The sequence below is a fragment of the Bubalus kerabau genome, chromosome 1 (assembly GCF_029407905.1).
Source record: "Bubalus kerabau isolate K-KA32 ecotype Philippines breed swamp buffalo chromosome 1, PCC_UOA_SB_1v2, whole genome shotgun sequence".
Lineage (NCBI taxonomy): Eukaryota > Metazoa > Chordata > Mammalia > Artiodactyla > Bovidae > Bubalus > Bubalus kerabau.
Window position 1 is genome coordinate 152629406 of NC_073624.1, and position 23265 is coordinate 152652670.

Consider the following 23265-nt stretch of genomic DNA (forward strand, 5'->3'; position numbering starts at 1 on the left):
GTCACTTCTAAACAGTACTTCTCATTTTTACTTTTTAAATTCCATCAATAGCTGTACTATACACACACACACACACACACACACATATATATATATATATACCTGATTACTGAAACTTTGAGCTCTTTAAGAGCAGAGAACTGCCTTCTTTGTCCCATGTATTTACTGTAGTATTTGGTGCAGAACAAGTTGCAATAAATGCTGCCTTACTGATCAGATACTTCTAGTAACTCTCAAAGGATGCTGGTGACCTGGCAGCTCCACTGAGTAATAAGAAGTCCATTTATCCAGAAGGCCTGCTTATCTAAAGCTCCCTAAAATTTGGGCACAAATATCAACAGTACTACTCAGTTCTAAGAAGATTCTTTTCCCTGGGGATTTATACCCATAGATAGGTTTCTCAACTTTGGCACTACTGATATTTGGGGCTGATAATTCTTTGTCTAAGGAGTAGGGTAGGGGTGTGCAAGGAAACTTCTCTGTGCATTGCTAGATGTTTAGCAGCATCCCTGGCCTTTCTACCCAGTAGATGCCACTGGCACCTCCCCTTTCTCATTAAGAATCACTGCCTCAAATTGTAGATTTGATCCATGAGGGGAAAAATGGAACAAATCTTGCTGTGGAGTGTCAAAGAAAGCCAGAAGTATGCTGCCCACCTTCCCCAGGATTGTCTGGGTCTCTATACATGGCATGGGTATTCTGTGCATGGGATCTTTCCAAGTCTGCCATTCACTAGTCATCCTCCTAGACCATCCCTCAACTGAGACTTGGGATAAAAGGAGAGAAAAACAGCTGATAGAGATGATATTTCCTGTTTTGCGGGATCCTAAAGACTGGGTACTAATTCCCTGGGTCACTTAAAATCATATCCTATCACAACTGAAGCAGTTCATTTTCATGAGTAGTTAGATTCTGGGAGCTCTGGTCTAGACCCCATGTTGCCCAAGAAATGATTCAGTCATGATTCATCAAGATCAATGCTTGATCTTTAAAGCGATAATTCATTTCCCTTTACAACTCCACCTTAGGACCCTCCTTCCCCTTCCCCACCCCCCAAAAGATGCACTGATTTGATTCTTCCAGGTCCCTGGAAAAGTACTACATTCCAGCACATAATATTAGATTTGGGGAGAGTTACCTGGGGGTCTATGGGGCTCCCCTGCCATGCTGGGCATCAAGACATCTGGGAACAGGAACTGTGGTTGGGGGGGGTAGAGTTGGGGACCAAGGAGAAATACAGGAGGGTCATGGATGACAGGGAGGGAAGAGGAGCTGGAACAACGATGCCGGGTTTCCAAAGGCTTTTTCCTCACGCTTGATGAATCCTTACAATGAGACAAGACAAAAAAAACATAGAGATGAGGATTAACACACAGCAGGCTATGGTTGGGTAAACACAGTGAGGGAAGCAGGGGGATATGGAAGGAACTAGAGTACAAACATTCCTTAATCTAGAGATGGACCCAATTTACTCGACACTTTTCCCGTCAGCCCCTCTAGGAAACGTCCTGACTATGAAACATCCTCCACTATGAACTTAAGACACCAAAGTACAGTTCTCTTCTCTTAACATGTCTTCCTCATAACCCTCACTTTCCCAATCCTGACATCAAGGTCTTTAGCAAAGTCCTTAATGCTACTATCAAAATTAGCGAATGAGATAGAAATTTAAAAATAGAGAAGAGGGAAATTCCCTGGCTAGCCAGTGGTAAGGACTGCAAGCTTTCACTGCCAAGGTTCAATCCCTGGTCAGGGGACTAAGATCCCGCAAGTTGTGTGCTGTGGTTAAAAAAAATAAAAACAGAAGCCTCTAAAAAATTAACAAAAATTTAAAATAGAGAAGAAATGAGAGAGAAATTCAGAAAGCCAAAAAGATTGAAAAATTCTATACTCGCTCTAAATATCTGGAACTAATATTTCCATAAATGTACAGTCAGATATTGGGAACTAATATCTCCCTAAATGTACAGTCAGAAACTCTATTCCATCTCTCCTGTTACTGCTACACTCCAGTCTCCATTTTGGTGCTGCCTGTTAAGTCTGTACCCACTGTTGCTTATGACCTACTTTGTTCATTTGTCATTCACTTCTGTGGCAAAGTCTCAGAAATATGTCTTTTAATATATGAGACACTAACATGTCCAAAACTGAACCAACATTCTTCCCAACTCCTCCTTCTGGTACCGTATTTTCTTAAGTCACCTAGACTCAAAATATTGACACTCCCCTTGATTTTGCACTTTTAATCCACAATTCTATTAGTTGCCTATGCCATATACTGTCATTTCTACCTACAGGTTTTATATTTAAAGTCAACTAGACCACTGGGGTCGCTAGGAGTCAGACACGACTGAGCGACTTCACTTTCACGCACTGGAGAAGGAAATGGCAACCCACTCCAGTGTTCTTGCCTGGAGAATCCCAGGGATAGGGGAGCCTGGTGGGCTGCCGTCTATGGGGTCGCACAGAGTCAGACACGACTGAAGCGACTTACAGCAGCAGCAGCAGACCACTGCAGCAGCCTCTAATTTAGTCTTCCTATCTCCAGCCACCCTTTAGTGTGGCCTGCAAGTTCCATGTGATATGGCAAAGCTGATCTTTCTCCCTTTATCTCCTACCATTCCTGTGCCTTTTACACTCCGACCTTCTTAACGTTCTTCAAACTGACGAAGCTTATTCCACCCTAGGGCCTTTACACTTTGTGTTTCTGTTACTGGGAATGCTCTTCCTATGGCTTACACCTTCATATCACTGAGGTCTCTCATCACATGTTACTTTCTTAGAGCTGATTTTCCTCACTACTCTATCAAAACCAGCCCTGAGAATAACCATTTTACCTCTTTATCCCTTAGCCTCTTGCTTTGTTTTATTCTTTATCACACATTGTCTGGGGCTTACTTGTTTAATGTCTTTTCTCTCCTACTAGAACACATTTCTTTTCACTCCAGTGTCCCCATAACCTTGAACAGCTCCTGGAGGATTATTATAGGCACTTAATAAATAATATATTAAATAAAATAATCTATATGCCAGTGTATCTTATTTCTTTTTTGAGATTGTAAGATACTTTGTGCTGTTTCAGCAGTGTGTGCTCATAGCGCCTAACACAGCCTGGCACATGGTAGGCATTTACCAAGTAGCCTAAGGACCAGCTGCCAGTCCTCTCTGCATGTGACACAGTCACCAAAAGAAAGACACCCCCTTCACTGGGTCCCCTACCATCTCTATAGCCTCTTATCAAGTCTCCTTTTGGGGTCTTCAAAAGAAGAACCTTAAATCTGATTCTCTTCAGAGATATGTCCTGGTTTTTTTTCCTCTTTTTGCAATTCTCTTCCTCTTTTCAGTGGCTATGATTCTCAAATCTCAATTTTAAGTTTATGTCTCAGAATCAAAAGCCTACCAGATATCTATCTCCACTCAAGCTTAATACGTCCAAAATTGCACATATCTCTCCCCCCAAATATATTCCTGCTTCTCTTCCCTCAAATATTATCATTATCAACCCACAATTCCTAGATATCATCCTTGATTTTCTTTTCCCCATGTCCAGGCAAGTAGGCACCAAACATTTTAATTTCCTAGTTGACTCTCCAATATGTCCACATCTCTCTCTATTCTCCCAAACTCCTTACTATGGTTCATGATATGACCCCTGTTTATAGTCTTAACAGTCTCACTTGTCAACATTCTCCATTTATCCCTTGCCAGACTCTAATCATACCACACCAAAAAGCTTTTTTTAACTCAGTTAATATCTGCTTCAGTCCCCTTTATCTGCTACATTCATTTTAATTCTCCAGGAAGACTTCCCTGATTCCTCAAGCCTGGTTTAGATGTCCCCTCTATTTTGCTTCCATAGCATCAAATCCTATCATATTTATATTATAATTGTTTATCTGTCTCCTTCAGTAGACTGTAAAGTCAAGAGAGCAGGGACTGTATCTAGCTCACTCAACACCATTTTTCGGCACAATACCTAGAAGGTAAGCTCAGAAAGCATTTGTTTAAAAGAATGAATCAATGAATAAATGAATGATGTAGAAGTCAGGCCAAAAGGAAGCCAACTCTCCTAGGAAAATAACAACTTGCCATTAAAGGTATATGAGAACAAATGCTGGGCAGAAAAGACCACCTTTTCCAAAAAGAGTGGCCAACTGCAGAGCTATTTATAAATTTATGACAATAAACTGGAAAAAATGACTACCTCTTGGGTAGTCACTGGGAAAGAAACTGGATCTGAAGAACTGGTGGAAGAGACTTAGTTTTCCTTTTTGTACTTTTCTATTTTTATACCACATATTTAAGACCTGTTTTTTTAAATTTTTATCAAACTGACATGGTGAGCAAGCTTCAATGTACTACTGGTGCTTTATATCCTGACCTATACTTTAATAAAATCCCAAGTTGCCTTAGGCAAGTGTATGAAATTCTCAAAAGGCACATTTTAGAAATCCAACCACTGAAACTATTTGAGTTTGCTGATCTCTGCTGACTTGGATATCCCTGTCCCTTTCATCTATAGATTACTACATTAATTCTATATGAAATGCCCCAAAGATGAGGACTTTAAATCATCTTCCTTCTGCTGCCAATGCATATGCTTCATTTCAGCTTGAAAGCCCACTGGACCCCACTGGGTCATTTTCTAGGATGGGGAAGAACAGGCAAAACAAAACGTCATCCCATCTCTTCTTTTTCCTTTGATTAGTGCAATGGATTCTGACCCAGTCAGCAGTCATGGCTCCTCAGAGACTCCTCTCAAGGCTTCTGGGACTCTTCTCATCCTGAGGAAGCCTACATTACACCTTCCAGAACTGCTACAGGGAAAGAACATTCTTCTGGGCTCCAAGTGAATGTGTGACCAAAAAAAATAATGATTCCATGTCCTCATTTTTGCTGAGTGCACCTGGCTTTCCCCAAATTACAACCTTCCATTTCTCTTGCCCCTTCACCCACAGTATATTTTTACCTAGCAAGAGAAAGAAGATGCTCTAAATAGACAGACCCTGATTCTACTTACAAAACTGTGGGAAGAGCCTGGGACCTCCTCCCTCTCTGAGACAACGGTGCCACTGAGACTGCGTGAGATGCGCCGAAAGTTCTCTGCACCATACTGATCATCCTCCCCACACTCCCGGCTGGGGCCTTGGCAAGGTGCGGCCTTCAAATACACAGACACACAGGCAGACACATAACATCAGACCTGTGGTTTTCCCACAGACTCTGTCCCGAGGGATATGGGAGAGACTAGGGTAAGTAGGACTCACTAGTAGAGATCTGAATTAGATATATTTGAAAGGTAGTAGCCACGTGGCCGGAGAAGGCAATGGCACCCGACTCCAGTACTCTTGCCTGGAAAATCCCATGGACGGAGGAGCCTGGTGGGCTGCAGTCCATGGGGTCACTTAGAGTTGGACATGACTGAGCGACTTCACTTTCACTTTTCACTTTCATGCATTGGAGAAGGAAATGGCAACCCGCTCCAGTGTTCTTGCCTGGAGAATCCCAGGGATGGAGGAGCCTGGTGGGCTGCTGTCTGTGGGGTCGCACAGAGTTGGACACGACTGAAGCGACTTAGCAGCAGCAGCCATGTGGCAACCTCCTCTCACTCAAAAGAAGCCCAATCATAGATCTTGTTCTCTTCTAATAGCCCCACATTCCTATGCCCTGCCTTATCACCAACCCCACCACTCATATCTCCCCATAATTCTTTCCCAACACACCACCCCATGCCCAGAACTCTAGAACCTGAGGTCGCTACCTGAGAAGCAGATACTGAGTTGGCTTCATGGAGACTGTGCTCCATTTCTGCTGTTGGGGTCTTTGAGAGACCAAGGCCAGGAGCTGAGTGCAACCTCCTCCCTACACCATCTGCAGAGCCTGAGGAGGAAAACAAACATAAGTTGAACCCATCTCTTCTCCCAGAGTCTGCACTCAGCCTGCAACACAAAACTCTGGAGTTTTGGCTTCATTAAATAACAAATATTCATCTCTGAATTCAATGGAGGATGGATTCCTAGAATGTAGAAACAGGAGTTTCAGAATATGGATAGCTTCCCATAGGCCATAGGGATCTCAAACACAGGCCCTAGAGAAGGGGCTCTGTGGACACATAGCTAAATAGTAAATATAATCAGCTTTGTTGCTGTCAGATTTGGGTCCAAGACTTATAATAGATATAGAGGAAATTACCTGACACAGTAATTCTCTAGAGCATCTGCAATGACAAGGGAAATGTTGTCTCCAGTCTAGTTAGGAAATTATCATAGTAATCATATATTAAACCATCTCATTTTACAAAACAGGAAAATAAGTTCCAGAGTCTGACAAGTAGTAAGTAGTTTAACCAGGATTAAAACTCAAGTCTTTGGATTTTCACTTCCAATTATATACTATGAGCAGGAGCTCTTCAACATTTTATATGTGTAGTGTGGTCTTTTATTTCCTCATTAGCATCTCTCCAATCACTTACATTCTAAACAAATTCTAAATGTTTATCTCTTCCTAAAAATCTTGTGAGACTGTAAAGATATGAGCTGCTCCAAACTGGATATGTGACTCCCAAGGGGCTTGCTCCAATACAACTAATTAAGCCTTCTGAAAGTGCACACACCCTTGACCTACATTTGATATATATGTCTATTGCCAATTCACATCTTGATATTTTGATTCTAATATGTGTACCTAGCTAAAGCATGATATTGCTGATACTAAGCTAAAACGCCAGTTATTTTGAATATTTTCTTGTGCTTAAATGCAGTGGTTCCAATACTACCTCTGATTCATCTAGAACTTTTTAAAAATACAGCTTTGTGTATCTCTCCACGGACATACTAAATCAGAATCTTTCTGGTTAGAGCCTGGGAATATTTATTTTTAAGAGATTTCCATAAAGAATGTGGGAGAATAGCCTTAAACATTGTTAGAGGAAATGTGAAATATTATAGTCTTCCTAATAAGCAATCTAGAGATAACCATTAAGATTGAAAATAGATTTACCCTCTTGCCCTCTTGAGAATAAGAAGCAAAAATATCAGTTTATTGTGGCATTGTTTGACTAATAACTAGAAATAAAGTAATGCCTATCCACAGCAGAATGGCTAAATACTTAATAGTATCCTCAATATCAAATACTGTTCAGCCACTAAAAAAAAAAAAAAAGAATTTAATTAAACTAGATGACTTAGAGGAATTTTCAAGTATTTTCAAGTATTGAGTTAAAAGAAATCTGTAAAATAATCCCCAATAAAAAGACATGATATATATATATATCTGCATAGGATTACATGAACAGAAAAATACAGATATATGCACAGTAGATTATTGTCTGAGAAGGTTGAGGGCAGGGGTAAACAGTAGGGACTGATTTAAGGAAAGGAAAGAGAAATTTTCTATAATAAAAACATCAGGTATGTTATGATCCCATTTATATGAAACTATTCCTCTTTTTTTTTTTTTAAGCCATTTCTTCAGTGACTGTGATGGGCAGCCAGATTTAAGAATTATAGTTGTAATGGTTAGAGTTTGCTCAGTTGCTCAGTCGTGTACGACTCCTTGTGACCCCATGGACTGTAGCCCACCAGGCTCCTCTATCCATGGGATTCTCCAGTCAAGAATACTGGAGGGGGTTGTCATTTCCTCCTCTAGGAGATCTTCCCAACCCAGGGATCAAACCCGTCTCCTGTGTCTCTTGCACTGGCAGGCGGATTCTTTACCACTGAGCCACCTGGGAAGCCCAGGAGCACATTGATAAGGCAAGGTGAGCTTTTTGACTAAGAATGACTCCATGTTATTCATGGCCAAGCACTGATAAAATCCTTCATCAGATTGAACTCCTTACTTGCCTTCTGCTTCACTGATATATAAAGAACTGTTGGACAGAACCTGGATCCACTTATTTGCAGACACTTTTGCTTCATTTTTCAACCAAGTGACCTTAATAGGAACTTCTCCATGAGCCTGGCAATCTAAGAATCTAGAATTTGGAATTGCTGTAATCAAATGTGATTCCCATCTAGCGAACGAGGTAGCCATTGGAATCTCCTGAAGAGAGTCAACACTGATTCCTTTAAAGACATTTAAACAGAGGTGAAGGTGGCCTCCGTAAGGGGTACTGTTGAGGGCACTTCTGGCTTTGATAGAAAGCAGAATTAAGGTGCCCCTTCATGGATCACAAGCCTTGTCATAGTGAAGGGGCCTGCGTAATAACACAATGAAGCTATGAGCCATGCTGTGCAGGGTGACCCAAGACGGACAGGTCATAGTAGAGAGTTCTGATAAAACGTGGTCCACAGGAGGAGGCAATGGCAAACCACTCCAGTATTCTTGCCTCTGTTGCTGCTGCTGCTGCTGCTGCTAAGTTGCTTCAGTAGTGTCAGACTCTGTGCGACCCCACAGACAGCAGCCCACCAGGCTCTGCCATCCCTGGGGTTCTCCAGGCAAGAACACTGGAGTGGGTTGCCATTTCCCTCTCCAATGCATGAAAGTGAAAAGTGAAGTCGCTCAGTCGTGTCTGACTCTTCGCGACCCCACGGACTGGAGCCTACCAGGCTCCTCCATCCATGGGATTTTCCAGGCAAGAGTACTGGAGTGGGTTGCCATAGCCTTCTCTGATTCTTGCCTCTAGAACCCCATGGACAGTATGAGAAGGCAAAAAGATTATGAAACTGGAAGATGAGCCTTCCAGGTCAGAAGGTGTCCAATAAGGTACTGGGAAGGAGCAGAGAGAAAGCTCCAGAAAGAATGAAGAGGCTGGGCCAAAGCCGGAATGACACCCAGTTGTGGGTGTGTCTGGTAGTGAAAAGTTGTAAAGTCTAATGCTGTAAAGAACAATATTGCAAAAGAACCTGGAATATTAGGTCCATGAATCAAGGTAAACTGGATGTGGTCAAGCAGGAGATAGCAAGAGTAAACATCGACATTTTAGAAATCAGTGAACTAAAATGGAAAGGAATGGGCGAATTTAATTCAGATGACCGTTGTATCTACTATTGTGGGCAAGAATCCCTTAGAAGAAATGGAGTAGCCCTCACAGTCAACAAGAGACCAAAAAGCACTTCTTGGGTGCAATCTCAAAAACGACAGAATGATCTCAGTTCATTTCAAGGCATATCATTCAACATCATAGTAATCAAAGTCTATGCCCAACCACCAATGCCGAAGAAGGTGAAGTTGAATGGTTCTGTGAAGACCTACAAGACCTTCTAGCACTAATACCAAAAAGATGTCCTTTACATCACAGGGGATTGGAATGCAAAAGTAGGAAGTCAAACGATACCTGGAGAACAGGCAAATTTGGCCGTGGAATACAAAATGAACCAGGACAAAGGCTAACAGAGTTCTGTCAGGAGAAGCACTGGTCATAACAAACACTCTCTTCCAACAATACAAGAGATGACTCTACACATGGATATCACCAGATGGTCAATATCAAAATCAGATTGATTATAATTCTTTGCAGCTATAGATGGAGAAGCTCTATACAGTCAGCAAAAATAAGACCTGGAGTTGACTGTGCCTCACATCACGAGCTCCTTACTGCAAAATTCAGACTTAAACTGAACAAAGTAGGGAAAACCACTAGGCCATTCAGGTATGACCTAAAGCAAATCCCTTATGGTTATAGGGTAGAGGTGATAAACAGATTCGAGGGCTTAGATCTAGCAGACAGAGTGCCTGAAAAACTATGGATGGAGGTTCATAACACTGTATAGGAGGCAGTGACCAAAATCATCCCAAATAAAAAGAAATTCAAGAAGGCTAAGTGGTTGTCTGAGGAGGCTTTACAAATAGCTGAGAAAAGAGCAGCAAAAGGCAAGGGAGAAAGGGAAAGATATACCCAACTGAAGGCAGAGTTCCAGAGAACAGCAAGGAGAGATAAGAAGGACTTCTTAAATGAACAATGCAAAGAAATAGAGGAAAACAATAGAATGGAAAAGACTACAGATCTTCTCCAGAAAACTGGAGATACCAAGGGAACATTTCATGCAAAGATGGGCAAAATAAAGGACAGAATGGCAAGGACCTAAAAGAAGCAGAAGAGATTAAGAAGAGGTGGCAAGAATACACAGAAGAACCATACAAAAGAAGTCTTAATGACCCGGATAACCATGATAGTGTGGTTACTTACCTAGAGCCAGACATTCTGGAGTGTGAAGTCAAGTGGGCCTTAGAAAGCATCACTATGAACAAAGCTAGAGGAGGTGATAGAATTCCAGTTGAGCTATTTAAAATACTAAAAGATGATTCTGTTAAAGTGCAATACTCAATGTGTCAGCAAATTTGGTAAACTCAGCAGTGGCCACAGGACTGGAAAAGGTCAGTTTTCATCCCAGTTCCAAAGAAGGGCAAAGCCAAAGATTGTTCAAACTACCATACAATCATGCTCATTTCACATGCTGGAAAGGTAACACTCAAAATCCTTCAAGCTAGGCTTCAGTAGCTTGTGAACCAAGAACTTCCAGATGTACAAGCTGGACTTAGAAAAGGCAGAGGAACCAGAGATCAAATTGTCAACATCTGTTGGATCATAGAAAAAGCAAGGGAATTTAAAAAAAAATCTGCTTCACTGACTACACTAAAGCCTTTTAACTGTATAGATCACAACAGACTGTGGAAAATTCTTAAAGAGGTGTAAATACCAGAACATGTTACTTGTCTCCTGAGAAACCTGTGTGTGGGTCAAGAAGCAACAGTTAGAACCGGACATGGAACAACTGACTGATTCAAAATTGGGAAAGGAGTACATCAAGGCTGCATATTGTCACCCTGCTTATTATATGCAGAGTACCTCATGCGAAATGCCAGGCTGGATGAATCACAGGCTGGAATCAAGATTGCTGGGAGAAATACCAACAACCTCAGATATGCAGATGATACCACTTTAAAAGCAGAAAGTGAAGAGGAACTGAGAGCTTCTTGATGAGGTTGAAAGAAGAGTGGAAAAGCTGGCTTAAAACTCAACATTCAGTACGGCAAAACCAATACAATATTGTAAACTAATTAGCCTCTAATTAAAATAAATAAATTTAAATTAAAAAAAATTAAAACCTTCTGCACAACAAAGGAAACTATAAGCAAGGTGAAAAGACAGCCTTCAGAATGGGAGAAAATAATAGCAAATGAAGCAACTGACAAACAACTAATCTCAAAAATATACAGGCAACTCCTGCAGAAAAATAAACAACCCAATCAAAAAATAGGCCAAAGAACTAAACAGACATTTCTCCAAAGAAGACAAACAGATGGCTAACACACACATGAAAAGATGCTCGAGAATATACAAGCAACTCCTACAGCTCAACTCCAGAAAAATAAATGACCCAATCAAAAAATGGGCCAAAGAACTAAATAGACATTTCTCCAAAGAAGACATAAAGATGGCTAACAAACACATGAAAAGATGCTCAACATCACTCATTATCAGAGAAATGCAAATCAAAACCACTATGAGGTACCATTTCACGCCAGTCAGAATGGCTGCAATCCAAAAGTCTACAAGTAATAAATGCTGGAGAGGGTGTGGAGAAAAGGGAACCCTCTTACACTGTTGGTGGGAATGCAAACTAGTGCAGCCACTATGGAGAACAGTGTGGAGATTCCTTAAAAAACTGGAAATAGACATGCCTTATGATCCAGCAATCCCACTGCTGGGCATACACACTGAGAAAACCAGAAGGGAAAGAGACACGAGTACCCCAATGTTCATCGCAGCACTGTTTATAATAGCCAGGACATGGAAGCAACCTAGATGTCCATCAGCAGATGAATGGATAAGAAAGCTGTGGTACATATACACAATGGAGTATTATTCAGCCATTAAAAAGAATACATTTGAATCAGTTCTAATGAGGTGGATGAAACTGGAGCCTATTATACAGAGTGAAGTAAGCCAGAAAGAAAAACACCAATACAGTATACTAACGCATATATATGGAATTTAGAAAGATGGTAACAATAACCCTGTGTACGAGACAGCAAAAGAGACACTGATGTATAGAACAGTCTTATGGACTCTGTGGGAGAGGGAGAGGGTGGGAAGATTTGGGAGAATGGCATTGAAACATGTAAATATCATGTATGAAATGAGTTGCCAGTCCAGGTTCGATGCACGATACTGGATGCTTGGGGCTGGTGCACTGGGACGACCCAGAGGGATGGAATGGGGAGGCAGGAGGGAGGAGGGTTCAGGATGGGGAACACATGTATACCTGTGGCGGATTCATTTTGATATTTGGCAAATCTAATACAGTTATGTAAAGTTTAAAAATAAAATAAAATTAAAAAAAAAAAAATAAAAAAAAAAAAAAAAAAAAGAAAAGATGCTCAACATCACTCATTATCAGAGAAATGCAAATCAAAACCACAATGAGGTACCATTTTACACCAGTCAGAATGGGTGCGATCCAAAAGTCTATAAGCAATAAATGCTGGAGAGGGTGTGGAGAAAAGGGAACCCTCTTACAGTGTTGCTGGGAATGCAAACTAGTACAGCCACTATGGAGAACAGTGTGGAGATTCCTTAAAAAACTGGAAATAGAACTGCCTTATGACCCAGCAATCCCACTGCTGGGCATACAGACCAAGGAAACCAGAATTGAAAGAGACAAGTGTACCCCAGTGTTCATCGCAGCACTGTTTATAATAGCCAGGACATGGAAGCAACCTAGATGTCCATCAGCAGACGAATGAATAAGAAAGCTGTGGTACATATACACAATGGAGTATTACGCAGCCATTAAAAAGAATACATTTGAATCAGTTCGAATCAGTTCTAATGAGGTGGATGAAACTGGAGCCTATTATACAGAGTGAAGTAAGCCAGAAAGAAAAACACCAATACAGTATGCTATGCTATGCTATGCTAAGTCACTTCAGTTGTGTCCGACTCTGTGCGACCCCAGAGACGGCAGCCCACCAGGCTCCCCCGTCCCTGGGATTCTCCAGGCAAGAACACTGGAGTGGGTTGCCATTTCCTTCTCCAATGCATGAAAGTGAAAAGTGAAACTGAAGTCGCTCAGTCATGTCTGACTCTTAGCAACCCCATGGATTGCAGCCTAATAGGCTCCTCCGTCCATGGGATTTTCCAAGCAAGAGTACTGGAGTGGGGTGCCATTGCCTTCTTCGATACAGTATACTAACGCATATATATGGAATTTAGAAAGTTGGTAATGATAACCCTGTATGCGAGACAGCAAAAGAGACACATGTATAGAACAGTCTTTTGGACTCTGTGGGAGAGGGAGAGGGTGGGATGATTTGGGAGAATGCCATTGAAACATGTATAATATCATATATGAAACGAATCGCCAGTCCAGGTTCAATGCATGATACAGGATGCTTGGGGCTGGTGCACTGGGATGACCCAGAGGGATGGTACGGGGAGGGAAGTGGGAGCAGGGTTCAGGATGGGGAACACGTGTACACCCGTGGCAGATTCATGTTGATGTATGGCAAAACCAATAAAATATTGTAAAGTAATTAGCCTCCAATTAAAATAAATAAATTTATATTAAAAAAAACTCAACATTCAGAAAACTAAGATCATGGCATCTGGTTCCATCACTTAATGGCAAACAGATGGGGGACAAGTGGAAACGGTGACAGATTTTATTCTCTTGGGCTCCAAAACCACTGCAGACGGTGACTGCAGCCACAAAATTAAAAGACATTAGCTCCTTGGAAGGAAAGCCATGACAAACCTAGAGAGTGTATTAAAAAGCAGAGACATCACTTTGCAGACAAAAGTCTGTCTAGTCAAAGCTATGGCTTTTCCATTAGTCATATATGGATGTGAGAGTTGGACCATAAAGAAGGCTGAGCACCAAAGAATTGATGCTTTAAATTGTGGTGGTGGAGAACACTCTTGAGAGCCCCTTGGGTAGCAAGGAGACTAAACCAGTTAATCCTAAAGGAGATCAGTCCTGAATGTTCATTGGAAGGACTGATGCTGGAGCTGAAGCTCCAATACTTTGGCCACCTGATGTGAAGAGCAGACACATTAGAAAAGACCTTGACGCTGGGAAAGATTGAAGGCAGGAGAAGGGGACGACAGAGGATGAGATGGTTGGATGGCATCACCGACTCAATGGACATGGGTTTAAGTAAACTCTGGGAGATAGTGAAGGACAGGGAAGCCTGGCATTCTGCAGTGCATTGGTTGCAAAGAGTCAGACAGAACTTAGAGACTGAACAATTGTGAAAAGACATTTGTGGGAAAACTAGAAAAAAAATGAATACTGGCTAGTTACTATATTATACAATTTCTACTATATTATATTAAGAAATTATTGTTAATTTTTTAGATACAATAGTATCATAGTTCGGCTTTTAAAGGGGGCTTCCCTGGTGGCTCAGTGGTGAAGAATCCGTCTGCCATTGCAGGGGACACAGATTCACTCTCTGATCCAGGAAGATCCCACATACTGCGGAGCAACTAAGCCCGTGCACCACAACAATTGAGCCTGTGCCCTAGAGCCTGGGACCCGCGACTACTGAACCCTGCTCACCCTATAGCTCACACGCTGTAACAAGAGAAGTTACCGCAATGAGAAACCTGGGCACTGCAACTAAAGAAAAGCCCCTGCAGCAACAAAGACCCAGCACAGGCAAAAAAAAGAAGAAAAAAAAAATCCAGTGGGGAAGGGAAAGGGCAGGAGGGCTGCTAAATCAAAATAAGCCACATGTTGATAATTGGCCAAGATAATCACCATGGAAGTTAGTGAAAGTTAGAAGTTAGTACAAAGGGGGTGATCATAATACTTTATTATTGTTGTTCAGTCGCTCAGTGGTGTCCAGCTCTTTGCGACCCCATAGACTGTGGCACACCAGGCTTTCCTGTCCTTTACAATCTCCCAGGGCTTGCTGAAACTCATGTCCATTGAGTCGGTGATGTTATCCAACCATCTCATTCTCTGTCATCCCCTTTTCCTCCTGCCTTCAATCTTTCCCAGCATCAGGGTCTTTTCTAATAAATCCGTTTTTCGCATCAGGTGGCCGAAGTATTGGAGTTTTAGCTTCAGCATCAGTCCTTCCAATGAACACCCAGGACTGATCTCCTTTAGGATGGACTGGTTGGATCTCCTTGCAGTCCAAGGGACTCTCAAGAGTCTTGTCCAACACCACAGTTCAAAAGCATCAATTCTCTGGCGCTCAGCTTTCTTCACAGTCCAACTCTCACATCCATACATGACCACTGGAAAAACCATAGCCTTGACTAGACAGATTAGAGGTTTACTGACACCTTTATAGGGTACTGAAAAAACACTTTAAAACTGATTGTGGTGAAGGGTGGATGACTATGAATATACTAAAAAACCATTGAACTGTACACTTTAAATAGGTGAGCTGTCCACTATGTAAATTATATATCAATAAAGCTTTTTTTTAAAGTAGTAAGTCAGAGAAAGACAAAAAACATATGATCACACTTATATGTGGGGTCTTATAAGAATTAAACTCACAGAAACAGAATGCAATGATAGTTGCCAAGAGCTAGGGGTTAGGGGAAATATAGAGATACTGGTCAAAGGGTATACATTTCCAATTATAAGATGAATAAGTTCTGAGAATCCTAGTGTATAGCATGGTGACTATAGTTAACTATGTTGTGTTATTATATACCTGAAAGTTGCTAAGATAGTAGATCTTAATTAAATATTCTCACCACACACACACACAGTAGTTAGGTATGGTGATGGTTTTGTTCACTACCTTTATTGTGGTAATCACTTTGCAACATATACATGTATCAACCATCACACTGTATACCTTAAACTTACAGTGTTACTTATCAACTATAGATATAAATCTGGAGGAAGAAAGTAATTTGGTGCTTAATAAATGCTTTCAAATAAAAGAGGACTCTCCTAAAGATATATTCTATCATATATAGACCCTAACCAGCATTTTCCTTCCCGATTGCCTTCCTTCATCTACTTCTCAGTTCCACTGATCTCTTCTTTGTCATGTTAGCTCTGAAAGACTCGATTTAAAAGAGACTAACCAAAATACAGCCTACTTTGGTTTGACAAGTTATTTTCAGGACTGATTCATCAAATGGATTTTAAAAATGTTTTCTTTCACTATCAAGTACAAGTTAATGGTTGGCAGGTACGCGTTCACACTGCCTTCAGAGGTATAATCTTCCTCAGTTTGCCAGTATGTATCAAGAGATTTTTTTAAAGTTTACAACTTTCAACTAGTTATTATTCTTCTAAAAGCTTATTCTAAGGAGTTTATCAGAAATGTGGCCAAACTCTTAAGTATAAAGATCCTCATCACAGTGCTATATTACCAAAAAACTGGAAGTAAGTATTCAACCAAAGTAGAGTGGCTGACTACATTACGGTACATTCATGTGAAGCATATGATAGTCACTAAAAGTAGTTTTTTCTAAAGGGAAAATGCTTATGGATATAGGAAAATCATGGGACTAAACTGTATCCATATTTTACAATGATTCTACTTTTGGTAAAAACAATACAAATAAATATACAGTATATATACATAAAAAACAAAACCAGCAGCAACATGGCTGGACCTATAGATTATATTAAGTGAAGTAAATCAGAGAAAGACAAATATACATCACTTATACGTGAAATCTAAAAAGATGATACAAATGAACTTATTTATAAAATGGAAATTGACTCACAAACATAGAAACCAAACTTTTGGTTATCAAAGAGGAAAGAGGGGAAGGGACAAACTGGGAGTTTGGGATTAACATATATATACTACTCAGGCTGGTTAGAAAAGGCAGAGGAACCAGAGAGCAAATTGCCAACATCCGCTGGATCATGGAAAAAGCAAAAGAGTTCCAGAAAAACATCTATTTCTGCTTTATTGACTATGCCAAAGCCTCTGACTGTGTGGATCACAATAAACTGTGGAAAGTTCTGAAAGAGATGGGAATACCAGACCACCTGACCTACCTCTTGAGAAACCTATATGCAGGTCAGGAAGCAACAGTTAGAACTGGACATGGAACAACAGACTGGTTCCAAATAGGAAAAGGAGTACGTCAAGGCTGTATATCATCACCCTGCTTATTTAACTTATATGCAGAGTACATCATGAGAAACTCTGGACTGGAAGAAGCACAAGCTGGAATTAAGATTGCCGGGAGAAATATCAATAATCTCAGGTATGCAGATGACAACACCCTTATGGCAGAAAGTGAAGAGGAACTAAAAAGCCTCTTGATGAAAGTGAAAGAGGACAGTGAAAAAGTTGGCTTAAAGCTCAACATTCAGAAAATGAAGATCATGGCATCTGGTCCCATCACTTCATGGGAAATAGATGGGGAAACAGTGGAAACAGTGTCAGACTTTATTTTTTGGGGCTCCAAAATCACTGCAGATGGTGATTGCAGCCATGGAATTAAAAGACACTTACTCCTTGGAAAGAAAGTTATGACCAACCTAGATAGCATATTGAAAAGCAGAGACATTACTTTGCCAACAAAGGTCCGTCTAGTCAAGGCTATGGTTTTTCCAGTGGTCATGTATGGATGTGAGAGTTGGACTGTGAAGAAGGCTGAATGCCGAAGAATTGATGCTTTTGAACTGTGGTGTTGGAGAAGACTCTTGAGAGTCCCTTGGATTGCAAGGAGATCAAACCAGTCCATTCTGAAGGAGATCAGTCCTGGGTGTTCTTTGGAAGGACTGATGCTACAGCTGAAACTCCAGTACTTTGGCCAGCTCATGCGAAGAGTTGACTCATTGGGAAAGACTCTGATGCTGGGAGGGATTGGGGGCAGGAGGAGAAGGGGACGACAGAGGATGAGATGGCTGGATGGCATCACTGACTTGATGGACGTGAGTCTGAGTGAACTCCGGGAGTTGGTGATGGACAGGGAGGCCTGGCGTGCTGCGATTCATGAGGTCCCGAAGAGTCGGACACAACTGAGCAACTGAACTGAACTGAACTGATATAGAAAATACATAAACAAGGACCTATTGCATAGCACAGGTAATAGTCAATATTTTGTAATAGCCCATACTGGAAAAAAATATGAAAAACAATACATACACACACACACATATATATATATTAACATACATATGTATACAATGGCTCAGCAGTAAAGAATCAGCCTGCAGTGTAGGAGAAGCAGGTTTCATTACTGGGTCAGGAGGATCCCTTGGAGGAGGAAATGGCAACTCACTCCAGTATTCTTGTCTGAAAAATTCCATGGACAGGGGAGCCTGGCGGGCTATAGTCCAAGGAGTCACAAAGAGTCGGACATAACTAAGCAAGCATGCATGTGTATATATATATATGTATACACATACATTATATATATATTAATATATGAACTGAATCACTTTGCTGTATACTATATACCTAAAACTAATACAACTCTGTAAATCAACTATACTTCAATTTTTTTTTTAAAAGTGTATCAGCCAGGGCTGGAACACAACCCAAAGCCAGAAGTAAACTCATGAAATTACTGAGTGGGGTTATCAATGATTTTTCCTACTTTCAGTTTAGTTCAGTCGCTCAGTCGTGTCCGACTCTTTGCGACCCCATGAATCGCAGCACGCCAGGCCTCCCTGTCCATCACCAACTCCCGGAGTTCACTCAGACTCACGTCCATCGAGTCAGTGATGCCATCCAGCCATCTCATCCTCTGTCGTCCCCTTCTCCTCCTGCCCCCAATCCCTCCCAGCATCAGAGTCTTTCCCAATGAGTCAACTCTTCGCATGAGGTGACCAAAGTATTGGAGCTTCAGCTTTAGCATCATTCCTTCCAAAGAACACCCAGGACTGATCTCCTTCAGAATGGACTGGTCCTTGCAGTCCAAGGGACTCTCAAGAGTCTTCTCCAACACCACAGTTCAAAAGCATCAATTCTTCGGCATTCAGCCTTCTTCACAGTCCAACTCTCACATCCATACATGACCACTGGAAAAACCATAGCCTTGACTAGACGGACCTTTGTTGGCAAAGTAATGTCTCTGCTTTTCAATATGCTATCTAGGTTGGTCATAACTTTCTTTCCAAGGAGTAAGTGTCTTTTAATTCCATGGCTGCAATCACCATCTGCAGTGATTTTGGAGCCCCAAAAAATAAAGTCTGACACTGTTTCCACTGTTTCCCCATCTATTTCCCATGAAGTGATGGGACCAGATGCCATGATCTTCATTTTCTGAATGTTGAGCTTTAAGCCAACTTTTTCACTGTCCTCTTTCACTTTCATCAAGAGGCTTTTTAGTTCCTCTTCACTTTCTGCCATAAGGGTGTTGTCATCTGCATACCTGAGATTATTGATATTTCTCCCGGCAATCTTAATTCCAGCTTGTGCTTCTTCCAGTCCAGAGTTTCTCATGATGTACTCTGCATATAAGTTAAATAAGCAGGGTGATGATATACAGCCTTGACGTACTCCTTTTCCTATTTGGAACCAGTCTGTTGTTCCATGTCCAGTTCTAACTGTTGCTTCCTGACCTGCATATAGGTTTCTCAAGAGGTAGGTCAGGTGGTCTGGTATTCCCATCTCTTTCAGAACTTTCCACAGTTTATTGTGATCCACACAGTCAGAGGCTTTGGCATAGTCAATAAAGCAGAAATAGATGTTTTTCTGGAACTCTCTTGCTTTTTCCATGATCCAGCCTGTAGAATTGCAAAGAGTTGGGCACACTGAAGCGACTTAGCATGCACCCCAAATAGCAACACTTTTTTTTTACTATAGATACTTTGAAAAAGACTTAATATACTTTATATATTTTTACAAAAGTATCTATAGTAAAAAAAAAATCGTTGCTATTTGGGGTGCATGCTAAGTCGCTTCAGTGTGTCCAACTCTGCAACTCTACAGACTGTAGCTGGCCAGGCTCCTCTGTTCATGAGATTCTCCATGTAAGAATACTGGAGTGGGTTGCCATGCCCTCTTCCAGGGGATCTTTCTGACCCAGGGATTGAACCCATGTCTCTTATATCTCCTGCCTTGGCAGGAGGGTTCTTTACCACTAGTGCTACCTGGGAAGTCCACTGTTTGGGTTAACATATGGAGTTTTTGGGTTTTTTGTACTATAATGTTTGACATTCGATTGCTTAGTTCAATTTTAGTCACATTGTATTTTTTATATGTGTTTCTTATTCTTAAAACACTTCACATTTGTATATTCTTTCTCTGTTACATTAGACAGGATCTAAGTGAGGCGAACTCCAACTTTTCCTTATTCTTTAGAATCTTCCCATACTGCTCTGTCCTATGTATCTAAGGATCATAAAAATGTTATTGCCAAGTCTAGAGTAAAGATTCTAAGAAAAACATATTTTAATATCAAATCTTATATTTATATGATGACCCCCACTCTGACACTACTGGAAACATAGAAGATTCTGAATACACACTTGTTTGGCTGTAATTAAATGTTGGTTGGCAGCATGCAAAGAATCTATACTACCTGAACTGAAGATACATTTCTCTAAATCAATTTCACAGAATCATATGTATCATTTTAAGAGTTGCAAAGTATCTTTAAAAGAAAATCACTGAACCAATTTTCTTATAGGTAAAATCTTAGGTATTAAATGACTTATCCAAATTTATACTGACAGTTAATGATGGAGACAGGATGATAGTTCAAGCTTTGGAGTTCTTAAGTACATCAATCCTAAATTATAAATATCCTTTATGTCTTCAGTTTATAAAACTATGTGTATGCTTTGCATTTAACATTAGACTTCACTCTTCACACAATATAATCTCACAAAGAGTCAGTAAACAGGTACCCTACAAGCATACCTCCTTGAAAATTCTAAACCTGGTAGTTCTAGAATGGATGAGGGAAGGTCTCGATATAACTGATTCAGTACAATCTGGAAATGCTACACTGGAGACCTGGCTCAGTGCGGACATCCTGGTTGCAAGCTGGATCTGGAAGCTGGATCTTGGGATCAGTTCAGTTCCTAAGCCATAGAAGGATGACTTACCCACTCAGCCTCCCCTGTCTCATGCTGAATCACTCTCAAAGGCCTCAGAACCACTCCTAAGCATATATACTTGCAGCAGCCCTGGACATACAGTCATTGGTCTCTTTCTTTAGAAGGAGGGAACTAGCCTGTGAGTGATGATTCTGCCCCCATTCTCTTCTCTAGCCAGGAAAATGTCTAGCTCTTATCATGAAGTCATTATAAATAAAGTCAGAAATTCTGCTGCTGCCACTAAGCTGAGGATATTATTTAGATAGAGCACCATCCCCCCTTCTGATCTTATCCTCCTGCCTTCAGCTTTTCTGTGTCCCCCACACCTCCTGCCCCTGGTTGCATTCTTACCTGTTTGGCTCAGCGGGTTCCAGGCTACTTCCTGCTGCCCACATCCAGAACAGCCAGATTGAGAAACCTGAAGACTGGCTTGGTAGAGAGACTCCAATTCTGAGGTCTCCTGCTCGGTGTCCTGGTTCCAATGTGGATGCAAAATGATGTGGTTTCTTTCTGGATAGGTTACACAGGTATGGGAATCATGAGGGGAGGACTTCATTCCTGGCCCAGGGACCCCATGTTTAAGCTGAGAATCACAGAGCCTTGTAACATTCACCCAAGAATCCAAAGGCAAGGAAGTCCCCGAGTCGACACTGCTGCCCAGCTCCTTAGGCCCAGCATCTCTTACTTGAGGCGGTTTCCCGTGGTAAATACCTGACTCTGCCAACCTGGGCTGTCCTCCCCTAGAAGATTCACCATTAGGCGGCCCAGAGTTCGTGGCAAGAGAAGGATGATTAGCAGGCTCTTCCCAGGAAGGCAGTTTATTCCTACCATCCAAAGAGGGTTGTTTTGCCCAAGACCAGTGGCCTTTCCCTTGACCCTCTGGGAAAGGAGGCTTACAGTCGGAAGGTGGAGAGTCCTTCCTTAGACTATTTGGCAAACTTCTATCCTGGGTACCTGCTGTACCATCCCTGGTGGAGGCTCTGTGCATCCTCTGGAACTGCTCTGCCAAAGAGCGGACAAGCCCCTTGGTGGTAGGAAACTCTGGCATAGAGGGCTCCTCGCTGCCTCGGTCCATATTTGAAGTCAGTGGAGTTTTGAAGTTTTGGGTTTGGAGGCATTGGTTAGTTTTCTGTACAGTATTAGAGGAGTGAAGCACAGATGAGGAAGGAGCAGGTTTTACGGGGTGGCAGGCCCTGTACAGAGAAAGGCTAGGCTGAGCTGCTGAATTTGAAGGACCACAGCCTAGACTGTGTGCATCTCCTCTCTCAGAGGTGGCTATTATTCCAATTGGCTGTGGCCAAGGCATCACCTGGGATGAGTCAGCAGGATCCCTCTTTTCTTGGAATAGCTGTTCTCGATCAGTGTCTCTTCCTTCTTGTTGGGGGAACCTGGCGCAGCTGCTGCTTTCACCCCTGTAGCTTTGCAGCTCATCCTCTGATTCCCAACCATGATGAGAATTCTTCTCAGTTCTCCCTGGTGTTTTAGGCAAGCCCTGCCTGTGGAACACAGAGGGGTCAATACTGTCCACCTCAACAGAAGTAAGAAGGTTCGAGGCAGACCCACTGGGGGAATTGTGCTGTGGAGCAGACAGGGCGGATGACTCTGGGAATAATGGCGAGTGTGGCTCATGGCAGGAAGCAGGTGAGTAAATGAAAGTACTGGCCCCAAACTCTGTATTCGTGTAGGGTTCCAGTTGGGCCTCCTGGCTTAACAATACTTGGAGCGGGATAGGCTGTTCACTGAAATAAATAAAGAGAGCCAGTCATAAGCTGTCTTAATTGACAAGATTACTTACAAAAAGAATTGTTTATCTGGTTCCCATTTCTAGCTATTCACAGAGGGAATGTGAAAAGAAATAGAAAGACAAGCATAAGTAGAGTCAACAGATTGGAGGTTCACAAGAGAAGGCATGTGGTCAGCTCATACCCAAGTAACGGGTAATATTAATTCTCTTTATTAAATATCCTCATCAAAGTTGTACACAGTAATAGTAAGCAAAGCTCTTGCCAATATTCTTCATTATCTGTAAAGTCCCATTCCAATCATCCTCTACTTAAAAATTCAAAAACAAAAATTTCTAGTCCCACATGCAGATGACAAGAAAAGGTAAGCAAAGCCTAGAGATCACTCATACCTAGGGTCCTGAGAGGCAGATCAGCCAAAAGAACCAGAAGGCCATATTTACAGAGTACAGGATGACTTGGGCTCCTGGCATTAATAGAAAGATCAACCATTTCAAGTGTATTCTTATAATCTGGATTTGATTGTGTTTATTCACTGAGATGCTTCCCCAAAGTAACAAACGGTGACTCTCTTGAGATCTGGGAGT

General features: G+C 41.6%; 1 protein-coding gene across 22 annotated transcripts in view; it reads right to left on the reverse strand.

Moving 5' to 3' along the window:
- USP54 (ubiquitin specific peptidase 54) overlaps window positions 1-23265 on the reverse strand; it is a 133879-nt gene that overhangs the window by 1858 nt on the left and 108756 nt on the right. For 17 of the 22 annotated variants that reach the window (XM_055535901.1, XM_055535884.1, XM_055535891.1 and 14 more), the window contains 4 exons: window positions 21288-22675; window positions 5762-5880; window positions 5021-5161; window positions 1139-1325 (listed from right to left, as the gene is read on the reverse strand). In XM_055535901.1, the coding sequence (XP_055391876.1) occupies window positions 1139-1325; window positions 5021-5161; window positions 5762-5880; window positions 21288-22675 (1835 nt within the window). Of the gene's footprint in view, window positions 1-1138; window positions 1326-5020; window positions 5162-5761; window positions 5881-21287; window positions 22676-23070; window positions 23258-23265 lie in introns of those variants that run through there. The other 5 variants (XM_055536019.1, XM_055536007.1, XM_055535981.1 and 2 more) reach the window with 4 other exon arrangements.